At 37.1% G+C, this 20,175-nt stretch overlaps 1 protein-coding gene across 2 annotated transcripts in view; it reads right to left on the reverse strand.

Moving 5' to 3' along the window:
- Nucleotides 1–20,175, reverse strand: part of LOC128660623 (epidermal growth factor receptor) — a 364,961-nt gene that overhangs the window by 109,269 nt on the left and 235,517 nt on the right. For both annotated transcript variants that reach the window (XM_053714554.1, XM_053714553.1), the window contains exons 2-4: nucleotides 7,681–7,832; nucleotides 6,806–6,989; nucleotides 897–1,034 (exon numbers count right to left, since the gene is read on the reverse strand). In XM_053714554.1, the coding sequence (XP_053570529.1) occupies nucleotides 897–1,034; nucleotides 6,806–6,989; nucleotides 7,681–7,832 (474 nt within the window). The remainder of the gene's footprint in view (nucleotides 1–896; nucleotides 1,035–6,805; nucleotides 6,990–7,680; nucleotides 7,833–20,175) is intronic.

Raw genomic sequence — 20,175 nt, forward strand, 5'->3', positions numbered from 1 at the left:
TATAACTGTGTTGGTTATGCAAAACTGGGGAATGGGTAATAAAGCGAGTATCTATCTTTTCAAAGAACAAAAATTCTGGTGTTGACTGTCCCTTTAATGACAGAAATAAAAGAAGGCAATAGAAAAAATAATGCACACTGAGTTGTTTTAGTATGGCTGAGTAACTATTTTATGGGAAATTCAATTTTGTGCTTAATGTCTCTTTATTATATACTAAACATTTTTCTCTTAAAATAGAGTCCAGAAATGAAAAAAGTACATTGACTGATAATAACTACATCTATCTATCTATCTATCTATCTATCTATCTATCTATCTATCTATCTATCCTTCTATCTATCTATCTATCTATCTATCTATCTATCTATCTATCTATCTATCTATCTATCTATCTATCTCTAATTTATTTATTTATCTATCTATCTTTCTCTCTCTATCTCTAATCTATCTATCTATCTATCTATCTATCTATCTATCTAAAAATTAGCAAATAACTGTATGGCAGTCCTCATTACAGCATGCATCACATACAGTGATGTTGCATGCATTACTGTTGAGACATCTGCATGTATACTGGCCCTCTAATAATAATACTAATAATAATAATAAAAAAGTTGTGCTGCTAGTTACCAGCCATTGCCATGCACTCTCTAGACTGTGGTTATAAAAAAGACTCTGCCTAATAATTGCAATATTAAATAGTAAGACCTTTATTAAACCAGCTGTACCCTACTATGAATATAGGTACTAGGCACCAGCCAGATCACACAGCACTAGCTGCTACAGGCTGATGCAAGGCTTAGACTACTATCAGGGTTAGCATTAAGCAAAAGATGTGCTGTGGGGATTTGACAGATTAATAAAGAGAACTGCAATGCTTTATGTTAAATTTGTACCTTTACATCTGTAGCTGCTGGGAGGGTCCACATTTAGTGAGCTCATATAATTGTGGTTCACGATGTCCCGCCATTGGATTGTATTCATGCTGCATAGTTTTTTATTTCCACTGATTTTAACACTTCCTCTAAGAATTTCTGTGAGAAGAAAATATATATATTAGAGCAATGTCCTATGTGTATGAAATCAACCTTGCAATTGTACTTGCAGACCTTTAAAAGTATTCATTAAAATTAAAGGGCTTGCCGAAAAGTCAACTTCAAATTACAATGTTATCTGCTGAAGCATAATCATCAATACATGGTAGATCTCTATACACCTTAGCGTACAGGATACTAAGGACAACATAACTATTGAAGAAATGTATCTGACTTTAGATATCTATAAATTGGTGATTAATCTTGGAGAATATTTAGCTAATAACAAGTGTCATAAATAGTTTTCCAAAATATTCTTAAGCAGAAAGTGCCCTGTCCTCTAAAAATTGTAATACATTTACTGACAATCAATATATATATTATGTGTAAAAGAAGGCATACTCTTCTCAGGAGACTTGTCATCGGCTTAAACTGGTTAAACTGGTTAACCCAAGTTTTGTACGTTCACAGAAGGGTCTCTAGGCTTCTAATTACCCCAAGGGAAATGGATAACAAATATAGGGTGAACCATATAACACAGAATGGTACAATGGATGTTTTAACAAGACCAAGCTGTCGCAAACTATTTAGAATAAAAGAGCTCTGTAGGAATGTTGCTAAATGCATTTCATTGGACGCCGTCATATTTTTGATTTCAAGAGTGATAATTGGCTTTCAAAAGAGTGTGCCTCGCTTTCCACACAAATACTACTGGAACAAGAACAAAGATCCTGACGGAGGTTGCAACGCTTATATAGGAGAAAGCCTTTTTACTATTACTATTACTTAATGTTGGTCTAATACGTCCTTTGTTTGTATTACTAATCAATATTGTAGAACAACCAAAATAATGATAGTAGAAAGATAAAAATGTTGTTATCCTCCCCAAGTGTTGCAGCCAACCATCAGGGTCTCCACCCCTTGTACAACAATGTCCCCTCTTGTCTGGGAGTGCACTCTTCTTGGGAGGCGGGAAGCTTTATATCAATGGGAGTTTTTTGATCTTCCACTCGTCTAGAAACTTTAGCCGGGAAAGAAAGCTAACATAAGGGTAGATTTATTAATGTGTGATCATGTCAGCCACACATTGATAAATCCTGACAGCATACGCTGTTGGCATTTATCATTGCACAAGCATTTATAGTGAAATGCTTGTGCAATGCCGCCCCCTGCACATTCGCGGCCAATCGGCTGCTAGCAGGGGGTGTCAATCAACCTGATAGTATCTGATCAGGCTGCTTGCTGTCCGCCGCCTCCAAGGTGGCAGACGAGTTAAGGAGCAATCGGTCCCTTTGTGTGAACAGAAGATACATAGGGTGACACGCTAAAGGAAAGTACATGTGAATGAAGTCTTGAACGTATTTTTACCAAAAGTCCCAATAGCAGCTTCATGTAGTTCATTCCAACAATCTAAAACAGCTCAAATAAACTTTTTTAATGCTCAACCTTTTCATAGGATCTTGCCATCTTTATCAAAAGTGTTATAAAATTACCAAAGGGCAATTCGTTTTTTCTTTCAAGGAGCATTATAAAATCATCAAAGAGCTCTTTGGTGTTTTTATAATGCTCTTGATAAAGATGGCAAGATCCGCTGCAACTTGTTGAGTATGTTAAAAGTTTTATTTTAGCTGTTTTACATTGTTGGAATAAACTAGATGATTCTGCTATTGGAGCTGGAATTCTTTTTGAAATAAAGCATTCAAGATTTCATTCATTTAGCGTGTCATTCATTGTATCTGCGGTTAACACTATGTGCCCCTTTTATCAAAGCCCGGATGGACAAGGTTCGCCTGCGCCCAACCTGTCTGCCTGGGATTGCAGAAAGCAATAATCGTCTCACATGTTTGCTGGTTTCCAGACGAGTGGAATATCAGACAACTCCCTTCAATATAAAGCTTTCAGCCTCCCAAAAAGAGTGCTCTCTCAAAACAGAAAAAGAGAAAGTTCATGGTAATCAACATTACTGCTGGGATATGTAAAGATCGGGGAAATATATGCTATGACTTTATTGTCAATAATAAGAAAGGAAATGGGCAACAAAAAAATGAAGGAAAATATTGAGACAGGAAATAAGACATTAAACACATCTTGCTTTTATCTAAAAATTGTACTTTGTGCTTGTTCCTCATTCTCTAAAGAGTCCAAAAAGCAAATCCTCCATCCTAGATTTTTTTTTTAATTACCTAAACCAGAGATTGATTTGCAACCTTTTGAAGAAAATTAAGATTATGGAATTTGCTTTTTGATCTTTCTACGGAGTGTGGGACAAGCACAATTTTTACACAAAAACAAGAGTCTTTTAATTTATTTTTAGGAGGCAGGGCCTATAATGTATTGTTAGGAGGCAGGACATATATATATATATATATATATATATATATATATACACACAGTATCTCACAAAAGTAAGTACACCCCTCACATTTTTGTAAGCATTTTATTATAGGTGACAACACTGAAGAAATGACACTTTGCTACAATGTAAAGTAGTGAGTGTACAGCCTGTATAACAGTGTAAATTTGCTGTCCCTTCAAAATAACAACACACAGCCATTAATGTCTAAACCGTTGGCAACAAAAGTGAGTACACCCCTAAGTGGAAATGTCCAAATTGGGCCCAATTAGCTATTTTATCTCCCCGGTGTCATGTGACTCGTTAGGCTTACAAGGTCTAAGGTGTGAATGGGGAGCAGGTGTGTTAAATTTGGTGTTATCGCTCTCACACTCTCTCATACTGGTCACTGGAAGATCAACATGGCACCTCATGGCAAAGAACTCTCTGAGGATCTGAAAAAAAGAATTGTTGCTCTACATAAAGATGGCCTAGGCTATAAGAAGATTGTCAAGACCCTGAAACTGAGCTGCAGCACGGTGGGCAAGACCATACAGCGGTATCACAGGACAGGATCCACTCAGAACAGGCCTCACCATGGTCGACCAAAGAAGTTGAGTGTACGTGCTCAGCGTCATATCCAGAGGTTGTCTTTGGGAAATAGACGAATGAGTGCTGCCAGCATTGCTTCTCTCACCCTTACTCCAAATGTGAGGCAAACTCCAGCTCTCAGTATAGTAAAAAAGTGTTTATTATTTCAAACACAAATAAAATTTTAAAACACAGGTTGTTACAAAGTAGTTCACATTAGACACATTCACCACTTCAGCACTGTAAGTAAGCTAGATACCAGTAACCTTTAATAGTCACGGTGCTACACACATATGTACAGTATTCATTGTATATCCTATTAGGTTTCCAGATTCTTTCTATCTGTAACTTTTCTATCTGCCAACACTTAGAGAACACGCCTACATTAAGATGAATCAATCATGGAGCTATACGAATCATAGAGGACTAGGATTGGCCAGACCGGAGAAAACTCCCTAAGAGAGTGGTCATTTCACGTCACACTTATACGGCAGTACATAGATAGTAATCACTTATCGCAATCAAAGCTGGAAATCAAGTTTTCAACTCAAGATCTACGGATCAGGCTACATATATGTACAGGTAGAGGTTTTAATAAGATGTGTAATTATAAACCCAGCCCCACATGATCACAAAAAATGCACACAGGAAATCAACAAATTTCGCAACAGTAAGGGTAAGATTTGAAAGCAAAATTTTGCATTTGATATACTGAGGATATTTTGATGCATATGTCAAGGAAACTTCTATATGTAAAAATGTTTAAGTGTTTTTTGTATATATATATATATAAAACAAAGGCAAATGATAGCCAGATCTTTGTTAGATCAACTGTGAATATACAGTTTTAGGTACAGCAGATGGTATTAATGGTACCTTTTTGATGTTTACATAAAAAGCGTGATATGAAATACTGTGAGTTAAACACTATGATGCAGTCTTTAAAGAGTCAAATTAGCTTAGAGGTTGATTTGCAATTAATGGTTACACCTCTCTATAGGGAGTGCTAGCAAAGACCATTTTTGATTGGTTGTTATATGTTTAAATAACTTAAGCTCTCAGTACTCAAACAGATGCCTGATGAAACAGCGTGGTAGCTGAGAAACGCGTTGCAACTGTTTTTAATACATAGAGGTTGGTGTAGCAACCTGTGTTTTAAAATTGTATTTGTGTTTGAAATAATAAACACCTTTCTACTATACTGAGAGCTGGAGTTTGCCTTACCTTTGGCTTAAGGGTGAGAGATGCACTTATACCGAGGACCAGTGAGCTGGGACACTGAGAGTTCCCAGTCTGCCTTACTAAGCACAATTGGGTGCTGCCACACTTGTGAGTACCAGTTTACTAACACACATTATCTTTGTGGTGTAAACAATATCACACTAGGAGGCACCCACAGAAATCGTTGTTATAAGAACATGGATTACTGGAACCATGTCCTGTGGTCCGATGAGACCAAAATAAACTTATTTCGTTCAGATGGTGTCAAGCGTGTGTGGCGGCAACCAGGTGAGGAGTACAAAGACAAGTGTGTCTTGCCTACAGTCAAGCATGGTGGTGGGAATGTCATGGTCTGGGCCTGCATGAGTGCTGCCGGCACTAGGGAGCTACAGTTCATTGAGGGAACCATGAATTCCAAGATGTACTGTGACATACTGAAGCAGCGCATGATCCCCTCCCTTCGGAGACTGGGCCGCAGGGCAGTATTCCAACATGATAATGACCCCAAACACACCAACACAAAAGAAGCTGAGGGTAAAGGTGATGGACAGGCCAAGCATGCCTCCAGACCTAAACCCTATTGAGCATATGTGGGGCATCCTCAAACCGAAGGTGGGGGAGTGCAAGGTCTCTAACATCCACCAGCTCCGTGATGTCATCATGGAGGAGTGGAAGAGGACTCCAGTGGCAACCTGTAAAGCTCTAGTGAACTCCATGCCCAAGAGGGTTAAGGCAGTGCTGAAAAATAATGGTGGACACACAAATATTGACACTTTGGGCCCAATTTGGACATTTCCTCTTAGGGGTGTACTCACTTTTGTTGCCAACTGTTTAGACATTAATGGCTGTGTGTTGAGTTATTTTGAGGGGACAGCAAATTTACACTGTTATACAGGCTGTACACTCACTACTTTATTTTGTAGCAAAGTGTCATTTCTTCAGTGTTGTCACATGAAAAGATATAATAAAATATTTACAAAAATGTGAGGGGTGTACTCACTTTTGTGAGATACTGTATATATATATACACACACACACACAGTAAACTCTTAGTTAACCAGAACTCAAGCAACCGGAATTCTCAAGCAACCAGAATTTTTTTTTAAAGATACTATACATTAAAATGAACACTAACTTTGCTCTGCAGCTTCCTTTCTCTATAGTGGGCTGTTAAGCCCTTTTAATGCCACTAGACCCTACATAACTGCTCTTGAAAGTTGTGAGCACAAGGCAGTCTGAGAATTAGACATCGCGCTGCCACTGGGTGCCCGGGACTGAACGGAGGCGGCATACATATTAATGAATCATTTGCTTTTATTTACTGTGTTTAAATATTAACATCAAGTAAATACAGCGTTTATAGTATAGTATGGGTTATAGAACCTAGTTAGGCCTATTTTAATAGTAGCTCTCAAGCAACCAGAAACTACACTTATCCGGAATCTACCAATTTCCATGGGTGCCGGTTAACTGGGAGTTTACAATATATAAATATATATATATACACACAAACACATATACATTTAAATTGGCAAAAACCTTCCTGAGTCTTAATGCTTTGAAATATATAAAAAGACAAAGATTAGAATTATATTAAAACATACAATTCATGTTTATATTGCCTTACCAGTTAATTGTCTCATGGGTAGTTCTTCCAAAGCGTTGCTATTATTAAACCAGTTAGACAAAATGCTGAGTGAATATTGGTCTTTGTATAGTGTGTTTCCTCGGATAACCCGGAGATTGTCCAGTGGAATGGTTTTAACAGCGTTGAGTGCTATAAGAACATAACCACCCACTTCTTGTATGCTCTGAAATTTAAATTATAAACATTTTTTTTAACATTCATACATTTTCTGGGTTACTACACTTGTGTTTGCAGACAACATATATATTTTGTCTTTGATTTGCATACTGTATCATATGTTTCATGTTTAAAGGGTCAACTTGATTTTTGTTTATTGTTTAAAAAGATAGCTTACGCCTTTACTATCCACCCCCCAAATTTGTATAATGAACATTGTTATATTTATAAACTTTCTAACCTCTAAGTTTGCCTGTTTCTAAGCCACTGCAGTCCACCCTTATCACAGTGCTTTTTATTAGCTTTTTAAATCTTGCACATTAGCCAGACATTGCTAGTTCATGTGTGCAATATAGATAACATTGTGCTCACGCAAATTTGCTTTGTTCCCATGGTATTCTTTGTTCAAAAGATACCTAGGTAGATGTCTGGATCACTGCATAGCTGGAAATAGTGCTCTTGCAAATGGATCACATTCTTGCAAAACTGCTGCCATATAGTGCGCCAGGCATGTGCAATGTTATAACAGAAGTAAATTAGAAAGTTGTTTAAAATTGTATGCTCTGTCTGAATTAAGAAAAGAAAAGAATTGGGGTTTCATGTCCTTTTAACTCTATCATAGTCATAGGGTATACAAAAGCACGCACTATATCTTGCATTAAACCCTACAGTACACTAAAAAGGACTGATTTCATTACCTTTAAAAAATCAGCACTCTGATTTCGATTTATGTTGGTTATTTCCAAGTTTCCAAGCACAATCTCACAGTCAGTGTACATCCGTTGTAATCTGTTGTAGTGATCATCTGTTGATCCCACCTGATTGAACAGGTTGCTTGTACCGAAGCAGACTATAAGAGAAAAAAAATCATTTCATTACCATTGTGTTTACAGGAGAATATTTTATTCACACTCACCTAGATTACGATTTTTGTGTTACGGTATGTAAATTTCAGCGTAAAAACAGTAACGCAGCCATTACGAGTCGTGTTGGTATAGCTATACTGCAAGCATTTTAGCCTGTAACGCAACGTGAATCCCGCACTCAACAAAATGACGTTTTTGCGTGGGATTTTCATAGCGCCGGTATTACAAGTTGTGCGGTGAGGCTAAAATGCTTGCGTTGCAGCCTATACCGACACAATCCATACTGCTTTTTTTCCTACATAGACATCAATGGGGTTGCATTACGGAACTTTTCATTCCGCACTTCAGGTGTTAGTTTTTTTTCTAACACCTTCTCCCCATTGATGTCTATGGGGAAAGAGTGCACGAGCACGTCAAAGCAGCCCTTGGATTTTGTGCATTATGGAGCTTATCGCCACCATATAAGGAGGCTTGAAACTTGTAATGGCAGCGCTATGGGGGGTGAAATAACGCAAATTTTGTTGCGTTCGTTTCGCACCCTCTATAGCGCAAAACTCATAATCTAGGCTAATAAATGTATTAACTGTCATTTACCTTCTAATACATTTTATGTAATACACCAGGTTATCAACATTGTACAAAATATAGACGTCTGCTATCTTTACTAAAGAGTTATTTACTTCTGCTCGTAGACCTCTAGATATTCTCTAGACTTCTAGATATTCTCAAATCGATAGTTTTCATGACACTTGTTGTCATCCTGCCTATCACGTATCTCCATCTCTGGTACATACTCTTCTCCACTTCCTTTGCAATTCGGTGTTCACCAAAGATTTATCTCAGGTATCATTTTTTCTTTGTTCTCTTGCTATCTTTATTTGAAAAATAAGGCATCTAATCCAAGGAGCCAGCCAATTTTTGGTTCAGGCCCTGGACAGCACGTGTTTAATGGTGCTGTCCAATCAGCAAGGACAACCCAGGTTGTGAACTAAAAATGGGCCAGCTTCTAAACTTACATTCTTGCTTTTCAAATAAAGATAGCAAGAGAATGAAGAAAATTTGATAATAGGAGTAAATTAGAAAGTTGCTTAAAATTGCATTCTCTATCTGACTCATGAAAGAAAAAATGTGGGTTCAGTGTCCCTTTAACCCAGTCTGCCCTATGATTATTTTTAATGCACTTGCTCTCACCTGTAGCTCCCTACTACATTTTAAAGAGCCAGGAAATCCCACATTTTTAATTCATGATTTGGATATAACATACAATTGTAATCAACTTTTAAATTTATTTTTATTATCAAACATGCTTCATTCTCTTGTAATCCTATGCTGAAGGAACAGCATTGCACTACTAGAAGCTAGCTGAACACATCTAGTAAGCCAATCACAAGAGACAAATGTGTGCAGGCACCAATCACCAGCTAGCTCTCATTAGTGTAGGATATGTGCGTATTCTATTTAACCCCTTAATGACCACAATGTACCCTGTATGTCACTGGTCGTTAAGGGTTTTTTTCAGGACATAATAGAACAAGTCTAGCAAGAACACAGTATTAATTCCCTCCCTCCAGGAGGCTTTGTGGAATAGAGCAGTCTCAACGCTGGTGGCAAGACCGTGCTATAAAACAATCAAGCTTCAAAAAAAGGCCAGCGACATACAGGGTACGTCGCTGGTCCTTAAGGGGTTAAAAAAGGGATACCAACAGAACAAAGCACATTTGAAAATAGAAGTGATTTTAAAAGTGTCTTAAAATTACATGCTCTATCTAAATTAAAATGTAGGAAAAGCTGAAAGAAGGTTTGAGATTTAAAAAAAAAAAAAACAACAACTTAAAATGGACTGTTCAAACCATTTTTTTTTTTTATGAAAAACAAATAGTTTTTTTTTCCCACTGCTCTCTCTCTGCTTTACAAATACTGGTTCTAAAAGTGAAATTTGGTATTGGCTTGCCACAACCTCAAACTGCCATAACCCCACCCACAGACTACATAAGACTCCACCCCACATGTCATGAATCCACCCCCTGCATATTGTGACTGCCCTCAGGTCTCCTTGTTTCAGCCTAAGCCTCACAGTCCCAGACTGGATTGGGGAGAATAATGGTAGGAATGAAATATGAAATAATGTATCAAAGGACAACATTGAAAAAAACAAATAATACATATTTAATATTTAAAGGGACACTGAACCCAATTTTTTTTCTTTTGTGATTCAGATATAGCATGCAATTTTAAGCAACTTTCTAATTTACTCCTATTATCAATTTTTCTTCATTCTCTTGCTATCTTTATTTGAAAAAGACGGTATCTGAGCTTTTTTTGGTTCAGAACTCTGGACAGAACTTTTTTATTGGTGGATGAATTTATCCACCAATCAGCAAGAACAACCCAGGTTGTTCACCAAAAATGGGCCGGCATCTAAACTTACATTCTTGCATTTCAAATAAAGATACCAAGAGAATGAAGAAAATTTGATAAAAGGAGTCAATTAGAAAGTTGCTTAAAATTTCATGCTCTTTTTGTAAATTGCATTTTAACATGTGGCAAATCTGCCTCGAATCCATCAACTGCTCTAATTAATAGCAATAAATCAATGTTAAAAACTTGACAAAACTGTGACAGCATTTTTAACTTAAAATGGCTTTTTAGCAAGAAAATGTCACCATTAAACTAGAACGTAACTAGTGTCATTATGTTCTGGTTCAAAAGTTCAACCAGGAAAAGACTTATGACATATGATAAATAACATATCATAACAAGGAAACAGGTCATTTTAAGTAAATTATTTAATTACAATCCCGATATAGGATTATAAACTGTGCCTGTTTTTAATAAAAGGAATTTGGCTAATAAGATCATGAAATAGCACATATTTACAGTAGAAAAAGATTAAAAATTCTCTTTTTTTAATGCAAATGTTAGGTTTTTTTTTCATTAGTTTTTTTTGTCTGTTTACCTAATGGATACTGAAGATTTGTTATAGTAAAAATTGTCAATATTGTTGTGGATTTAATACATGAACTTTATTTTAAAGGAACATTGTTGCTACCACTGAAATGCATTATTATGAGTATTATTCTTACTATTATTATTTGTAAGCCAACAGATTTTGCTGCACTATTCAGGGTGTGCAATAAATACAATACAAGGTCAGAAGGGTTACAGGGCCCTGTGCCCTGAAGAGCTTACAATCTAATATGGTTATTGCTTTACTGAGCAAATAACCTGTGAAGAATACAGCCATGGTGCACATAACCAATATGGACATATAAGTCTGCAAGTTAAAGGGACATGAAACCCAAAAAAATTCTTCCATGCTTCAGATAGAGAATACAATTTTAAACAACTTTCTAATTTACTTCTATTATTTAATGTGCTTCCTTCTCTTGTTATTCATTGCTGAAAAGTTTATTTAGGCAAGCTCAGGGGCAGCAGAGAACCTACATTCTAGCTGCTGATTGGTGGCTGCATATATATATTGATTGTGATTGGCTCACCCATGTGTTCAGTTAGAAACCATTAGTGCATTGCTGCTCCTTCAACAAATAATATCAAGAGAATGAAACAAATTAGATAATAGAAGTAAATTAGAAAGTTGTTTAAAATTGTATTCTCTATCTGAATCATAAAAGAACATTTTTGGGTTTCATGTCCCTTTAAGTACACAGTTAAAGGGACATAAAACCCCAATTGTTTTTTTTTTCCCATGATTTAAACAGCAGGTAAGTTTTTATTTTATTTTAAGATAGTTATATTTTAATTTACAGTTAGGGGGTGTTAGGTTTAGGGGTTAATAGTTTAATTTAGTGTTTTGCAATGTGATGGGTCGGCGGTTTAGGGGTTAATATGTTTAGTTTAGTAGTTACGATGTGGGGGCTGGAGGTTTAGGGGTTAATACTTTATTATAGTGTTGGCTATGTGGGGAGCGGCGGTTTAGGGGTTAATAGGTTTAGTTTAGTACTTACGATGTAGGGGGCTGGAGGTTTAGGGGTTAATACTTTATTATAGTGTTGTCAATGTGGGGGGCCGGTGGTTTAGGGGTTAATAGGTTTATTTAGATGTCGGTGATTTTGGCGGGTGGCGGATTAGGGGTTAATATGTTTATTTAATAGTTGTGATGTGGGTGGGCGGCAGATTAGGGGTTAATAGGTTTATTTATTAGTTGCGATGTGGGTGGGCGGCAGATTAGGGGTTAAAAGGTTTAATATATAGTGTTGGCGATGTGGGGAGGGCGGTGGTTTAGGGGTTAATAGGTTTAGTTTAGTATTTACGATGTGGAGGGCTGGAGGTTTAGGGGTTAATACTTTATTATAGTGTTGGTGATGTGGGGGGGGCGGACGTTTAGGGGTTAATAGGTTTAGTTTAGTACTTACGATATGGGGGGCTGGAGGTTTAGGAGTTAATACTTTATTATAGTGTTGGCAATATGGGGGGCCGGTGGTTTAGGGGTTAATAGGTTTATTTAGATGTCGGCGATGTTGGGGGGTGGCGGATTAGGGGTTAATAGGTTTATTTAATAGTTGTGATGTGGGTTAAAAGGTTTAATATATAGTGTTGGCGATGTGGGGGGGCAGTGGTTTAGGGGTTAATAGGTTTAGTTTAGTAGTTACGATGTGGGGGGCTGGAGGTTTAGGTGTTAATACTTTATTATAGTGTTGGCAATGTGGTGGGCTGGCGGTTTAGGGGTTAATAGGTTTATTTAGGTGTCAGGGAGCGTTGGATTAAATGTTAATAGGTTTAATAGTTGCGATATGGGTGGGCGGCAGATTAGGGGTTAATAGGTTTATTTAATAGTTGTGATGGGGTGGGCGGCAGATTAGGGATTAATAGGTTTATTTAATAGTTGTGATGGGGTGGGCGGCAGATTAGGGATTAATAGGTTTATTTAATAGTCCTGATGGGGGTGGGCGGCAGATTAGGGGTTAAAAGGTTTAATATAGTGTTTGCGATGTGGGGGGTGGCGGTTTAGGGGTTAATAGTTTAATTTAGTGTTTTGCAATGTGATGGGTCGGCGGTTTAGGGGTTAATATGTTTAGTTTAGTAGTTACGATGTGGGGGCTGGAGGTTTAGGGGTTAATACTTTATTATAGTGTTGGCTATGTGGGGAGCGGCGGTTTAGGGGTTAATAGGTTTAGTTTAGTACTTACGATGTAGGGGGCTGGAGGTTTAGGGGTTAATACTTTATTATAGTGTTGTCAATGTGGGGGGCCGGTGGTTTAGGGGTTAATAGGTTTATTTAGATGTCGGTGATTTTGGCGGGTGGCGGATTAGGGGTTAATATGTTTATTTAATAGTTGTGATGTGGGTGGGCGGCAGATTAGGGGTTAATAGGTTTATTTATTAGTTGCGATGTGGGTGGGCGGCAGATTAGGGGTTAAAAGGTTTAATATATAGTGTTGGCGATGTGGGGAGGGCGGTGGTTTAGGGGTTAATAGGTTTAGTTTAGTAGTTACGATGTGGAGGGCTGGAGGTTTAGGGGTTAATACTTTATTATAGTGTTGGTGATGTGGGGGGGCGGACGTTTAGGGGTTAATAGGTTTAGTTTAGTACTTACGATGTGGGGGGCTGGAGGTTTAGGAGTTAATACTTTATTATAGTGTTGGCGATATGGGGGGCCGGTGGTTTAGGGGTTAATAGGTTTATTTAGATGTCGGCGATGTTGGGGGTGGCAGATTAGGGGTTAATAGGTTTATTTAATAGTTGTGATGTGGGTTAAAAGGTTTAATATATAGTGTTGGCGATGTTGGGGGGGCAGTGGTTTAGGGGTTAATAGGTTTAGTTTAGTAGTTACAATGTGGGGGGCTGGAGGTTTAGGGGTTAATACTTTATTATAGTGTTGGCGATGTGGTGGGCTGGCGGTTTAGGGGTTAATAGGTTTATTTAGGTGTCATGGAGCGTTGGATTAAGGGTTAATAGGTTTAATAGTTGCGATATAGGTGGGCGGCAGATTAGGGGTTAATAGGTTTATTTAATAGTTGTGATGGGGTGGGCGGCAGATTAGGGATTAATAGGTTTATTTAATAGTTGTGATGGGGTGGGCGGCAGATTAGGGATTAATAGGTTTATTTAATAGTCCTGATGGGGGTGGGCGGCAGATTAGGGGTTAAAAGGTTTAATATAGTGTTTGCGATGTGGGGGTGGCGGTTTAGGGGTTAATAGGTAGTTTATGGGTGTTAGTGTACTTTGTAACATTTTAGTTACGAGTTTTGTGAAACATTTTTGTTTTGCAAAATCCATAACTATTGGTCTCAGATCGCAGTATGGATCGTGTCAGTATAGGTTGTAACGCAAGCATTTTAGCCAGAACGCACAACCTGTAATACAGGCGCTATGAAAATCCCTCACTCAAACGTCATTTTTTTGAGTGCGGAATGGACGTTGCGTTACAGGCTAAAATGCTTGCGTTATAGCTATACCGTCACGACTCGTAATATGCGTTCCCGGTCATTCCAGCGTAATGGCCAATTTTTCAGCGTTAATAGCCGTACCGCACCATAATGCAAAACGCGTAATCTAGTCGTCAGTGTGTAAGTGGTTATCTAAGCTGTGTTTCAGTCCTAGGTGAATTGATAAGCACAGAGTTAAACTTCATATTAAAAGAGCAAGAAGGACAAATGATTTACCAGTAGACCATTCCTGTTTCACAAGTTCACCAACTGGCTGTGCAGTATCCTTATCTGTAAGTTTCTAATAAAAGAATGCTTTATATAAGGTAAGGTAAGCCTATATATACGACTTGCCTATTCAGATGTTAGCTTGCTTTTAAGGTTAAAAAATTAAATATCTTAAATAAGTAATGTCAAGTGTGCATTTGTATACATGCTTCTGCTCTACAAATTAAAATAAATTAATATTAATTTTAAAGCATTAATTTTTTCCTAAAAATCCATCTTATTTTAACATGCTCAATTTATGTTCTCTCTCATCTTCAAATACTAAGCAGTTATTATTTATGCATACCGCTTTTTCATTCTACATTTTTTGGTACAATTACCAAAGTGCTGTTACACCTTCTATGTATAGCACAATTTTTTTAATATACCTGGTACTACCCCGAACTGCACTCTAGACTCACTAAGTCCTGTCCAGGTTGCTCAAATCCTACTTCCTGGCTATTCAGACCTCACCCATGCAGTTCCCAGACTCCACCCCCAAAGTGCCCAGGCTCTGCTCTCTACACCTAAACCCAGGTATTTGAAGGTAAGTCCATACTGTAACAAAGTAACTAAACCAAACAGAGTGAAGAACTAATTACATTGGCTCTTTCCTTTGTAAATGCTAATTATTCACACAGTCTGTTTTTATATTACCCTCTTTTCATATAATGCCCATTATGTGTACCCAGTATGAGGCCTGATGACAGAAGGTACAATTTACATTTTCTTTCAGTATAAAGATGTCCGTACCAAGGAGCAAATATTCTAGAAATCATTCTTAGTAAATGAACTAAGCAGCAGAATGTTACCATGCTATGAAATCAAGCCACAAGCCAAATGAACAGAGTGCAAAGACTATAAAATGTTGAATAATGCAGATATACAGTTAATTTTTTCTGCTAATAATCATTCTGGCCTGTCAAGAAGAAGGTGATCTTTGATCCTTTGATTGTGAAACAGAAAGAAAAGGTAATTGGATGACAGGCATAACAAACACCAATACATTATTTATGTGTGGTCTCCGCACAGTAACTTAAGAGCACAACACTTGCTGATGAATGCGTGTTAACAATAGTTTATGTACACAATAGATATATGCACATGGTTCATTGTATAAGTAGACTTTTCAATAGTATAAACTTACTGTATGCGCAGTATCATCTGTTGAGTTTTTATAGATGTCTGATAGGATAAACATATTATTGCAGGGCAACAATCATTAAAACATTAGCTTCATTGGAATAATATATTAAAATTAGTAAGCTTATTATATATTAAAAATTCTTCATCAATCTCCTTGCTCAGTTTATTTTCCCAAGCCTCCACTTCGATCAGGGTACTGCTCTCAGTTTTTGTAAACTCTAGGGCCCCGATATTTAAAGCATCAGTAGACCAATGAGAAACTGCCTTTCTGACCTCATCGGCCTCGCAGTCCATTGACAATATATTGAAAAAAAAGGGGGTGGACCTGCGAAGTGCCGACGAGTGGTGATGTGTCTCCCATGAGAAATAAGGGATTGCAGCTTCTGCAAAAGTTCCGGCGACGGGAAGAGCTTATCTGAAGTGTTCCTACACAGCACAGACAGTGCACTCACTGAAACTAAACACAGTTTCTGTGTAGGAAAACTTAATTTAATGAATGTGTGACCTAACTCTAACTACACCTACACTACCTACCTCACACTGGAAAGTCTCGCCATTTTAACATTGTATATAAATGCAATGCTATACTTAACTATTAACCCCTTACGTGTCCTCACCCCCCCAGCGCAACCTACTAACCTAAAGACCTAACAATCTATTAACCCCTAAACCACTACAACCCCCCATTGCAATAAGTGCTCTAGCCTATTAACCCCTAACTTACCACAACCCCCAATACAAAATACCCCAACACTACTAAACTACCTAACAGCTACCCCCCAAAGACCCCTAATCTAACATCCCCTAAATTACACAAAATAACAAACACTAAATTTAACACACAAAAAAAAGCGCTTCCAAAAATAAGAAATCCCCGTTATGCCTATACTAAAACTAAAGTCCTCTTAAAAAAAAACACCCCAAATTAAAAAAAATAAATATTCTAACACTAAAAGTTACTATAGCAATTTCCCTTTGGAGGGATTTTTGTAGAGCATTGCTCTAAAGCGGTTTAGTTCTTTTCACAAAAAACTACAACCCCATTCCACAATAAAAGTAACCCCCCCCCCCCCCCACAAAAAAGACTATCTAAAAAACCTACTCTAAAAATTGCTGTGAAATCTTGAAAAGGTGCTGTCCTCCTGTTATACTATAAGAATGACCCACACTTGTGCTACAAGACTCCAAATCATGTGTCACACAAACAAATCATGTGACATGTTGGGACATATTGCAAGGTTCACCTAACAGAAAGCAGGCCTGCAGTATGCATAAACAACCTCCCTTAAAATAGGGTAGGATCACTCTCAATTAAAGGAAACATTACAAGTTGCCAGATTTTGGATCTGCCAGGACAGTGTGTGTAGATTTGTTAGTCTTTTACTAAAACAAAACCAGATATTGTGTTTCTCATCATGTAAATCCATGGGAACGAATACATTGCAACAACTTACAGCAAAACAGTCATAAATACTCTCTAACATAAATGAAGTTTGACAAGTATTGAACCCTTAGGCTAGGTGAATACCTCACAAATCTATGCCAATAGCTTCTTCATTGCTCTATGTCTTTTTTTGGAAAGGCTGTAAAGTAAATGTTGTCTCAATTTTTAGCAAATGCTGTATTAAAAATGAGACAATAATGTACAGTGTTTAGTCTTGGCTCAAAAGTTCTTTGTTCTACAGCAACGCTCAAAGTGTACACTATGTTTACATTGTCTCAGCCAAAGACTAGTTGGTTCCCAACTAATTAAAGTAGCAACTTGTGATTTAGAAGAAAAACTTCTCTTCCCAGCAGCACAGAAAATCTATTAATCATTATCAATGACAACTGGCTAGTGATGTCACTATTTTATAGTAATAAACGTCCTTAATCAATTAAAAATGTAAATCAATAACTAACTTGAATACAGAATCAAATGGAATCATTATCTCTGGTCAAAGGTTTCTATCTGGTAGGAACGTCTTAATATTGGTGAGTTTAAAATTTGGGTAGCTAAATACATTCGTTTAGGGTATAATAGCCTGTGGAGATGTTTGTATTTTATGGTCCCTGTGCCACTATTAGCTTGCACCTTGTTGTTTCATACAATTTAGAACAATTTACAAAGGAAATAAGAACAGCACAATAGTAAAGTCCTGGAGGTTTTTCAGGCTGTACACTGGAGTCCAGTCTATGCAAGGACATACATGGCAAATCAGAACACACTCATAAAAGTGAAAGACATGCCAGCTAATTTGCCCCAGATTAATTAGAATCTTTTTATACCTCTTCAGCTCTCCTCTCATATGAGACCCTAGACCAAATCCACGTGCACTATATGTTATATGTACACATCCGATTCCAGAAGAATCCAATGGTCTCAAGTTGACTCTCAACACCCCACTGTATATGCTCACATTAGCCCACATTAGATCCCATTTGTTACTTTGCATTGTCCTTATTGTATCTCTTGTATGTAGTATGCAGCTTCTCCAAAAGTGCAAGCAGGGATTCACTGTGAACGGGCAAAGTGCAGGAGCAAAGTGCTAAACTTGGCTGACATATTTATTCAGGGCTTTATCAAAGGCTTTTCACCCACAATAGCCCCACTAAAAGGGACCCACCCAGAAATTACCTGTGTTTATTGCTAGATTAACCTAGAAGGCTAAGGGTCTCTTTTCATAACAGAGTATCTGATTTGTATCTATGAAGACCCATCCCAACTCCCTATGCTGCAAATGTTAATTAAAAATTAATTATAGACTTCACTTGGTGAGTTTATTTTTGTTTAACTATTTCCATTCCTTCCAATTGACTCATCTAGATCCTTTAACTGACCTTTAAAGGGACATGAAGCTCAAATTTACTTCTATTATCTAATTTGCTTTATTTTCTTGGGATCCTTTTTTGAAGTAGCAGTGATACTCTACTGGGAGCTAGCTCAAAATGCAAATGACAAGAGCTTCTGATCCTACCTAGGTATAATTTTAATAAAAAAACAAAACAAAAAACAAAAAAAAAGATAATACAAATAAATTAAGTTATTTAAAATTGCATGCTCAATCTGAATCATGAAAGAAACATTTTGGTTTCATGTCCCTTTAATGTCTGTAAATGAGAATATGGCATCAGGTAGGGTAATTGGAAGCAGACATGTATATGGACAGTGTATATGTACGCCTACCATCACGTGCATAATGAAGTTGTCCCCTTTCAGAATATGTGGATATTAAAGAAAGCATTTTAAATGGATTACATTGTAAAAAAAAAAAAAAAAAAAAAAGCTTAGTTTAGCCTGGCCTTATGTATATTTTTACTTTTGCAATCTATTAAAGGGAAACCTAAACATTTTCAATCATGATTCAGATTTAAAAAAAAAACAAAAAAAAACTTCACTTCTAATGTCAATTTTCCAAGTATCCTGTATTAAAGGAACAACCATACACTACAGAGAGCTAGCTGTACACATCAGTAAGACAATGACAGCATAAATATATGTGCAGCCACCAATCAGCAGATAGCGCCCAGCTCTGAGCCTACCTAGATACTTTTTTTTTTAATAAGGGATACCAAAAGAACAAGAACAAAGGAAATTAGATAATAGAAGTATATAGGAAAATTGTTTATAATGGTATGCTCTATCTGATTCATGAAAGAAAAATGTTGAGTTGCATGTCCCTTTAAATCCACTACATTTTATAAATGTTCTTTACAGATTTCCTAAAATTTGTGTTTGTGATTAAAAAAAAAAAAAAAAAATGTTGGAAATCCCCAAGTGACATACAACACTCAATAAACTCTGCTGTGCTGCATAGTTCTCTTAATTGAATAGGTGAGTATGGTTTCCTTTATGCCATATGGGATGCTGGAGAGAGTTCTTTTAGAAGTAAAGATTCTATATTTTATATTTCCAGCACATTATGAATGACAGCAAGAGGAGAGCAGTGGAGTTTGTGTTCCTTGAGTCACAAATGCGTGTATTGCACAGCTGCTTGACTGCACAGGAAGTTTACAGATGATTGTGTGTATAAAGTCTTGAGTCTGACCTGGCATTACTAAAGTATCATCCCCACAGCTGGAAATAACCTGTTTTCTTGTTCACCCATTCACTGCCAATAAAGGAAAAAGGAAGGCAAGTACTCAAATCCTTTTATATATGACCCTTATAATTTAAGTAATATACCTCCTCATGATCAACAATTCTAACTATAAAATTGGCAAAGAAACATTTTTATATAATTATGTGTCGACAGTGAATAAGAGCCAACCTCATTTCACTTGCTCATTTACTTGTCCTTCATTTATGACATGTGATGTGTTTATGTTTGTAACATTTTTGAAATAAAGAGGATTTTAGAAAGCTTTGCAAGGATTTCCCCTTAGTGTCCTGTGCTTTTTAAACTGGTCCTCTTTATGACTCACTGCACAGACACTTAGGGCCCAATGATCTATAGCTCTCCATTCTGGGCATAATATCTAAGTAGTTTTAAAGAAAAACAAATGTTAGCTGGAGTTGTTTATCTAGTTATGCAGGTTCTACATATGA

Source organism: Bombina bombina, chromosome 5 (assembly GCF_027579735.1).
Source record: "Bombina bombina isolate aBomBom1 chromosome 5, aBomBom1.pri, whole genome shotgun sequence".
Taxonomy (NCBI): Eukaryota; Metazoa; Chordata; class Amphibia; order Anura; family Bombinatoridae; genus Bombina; species Bombina bombina.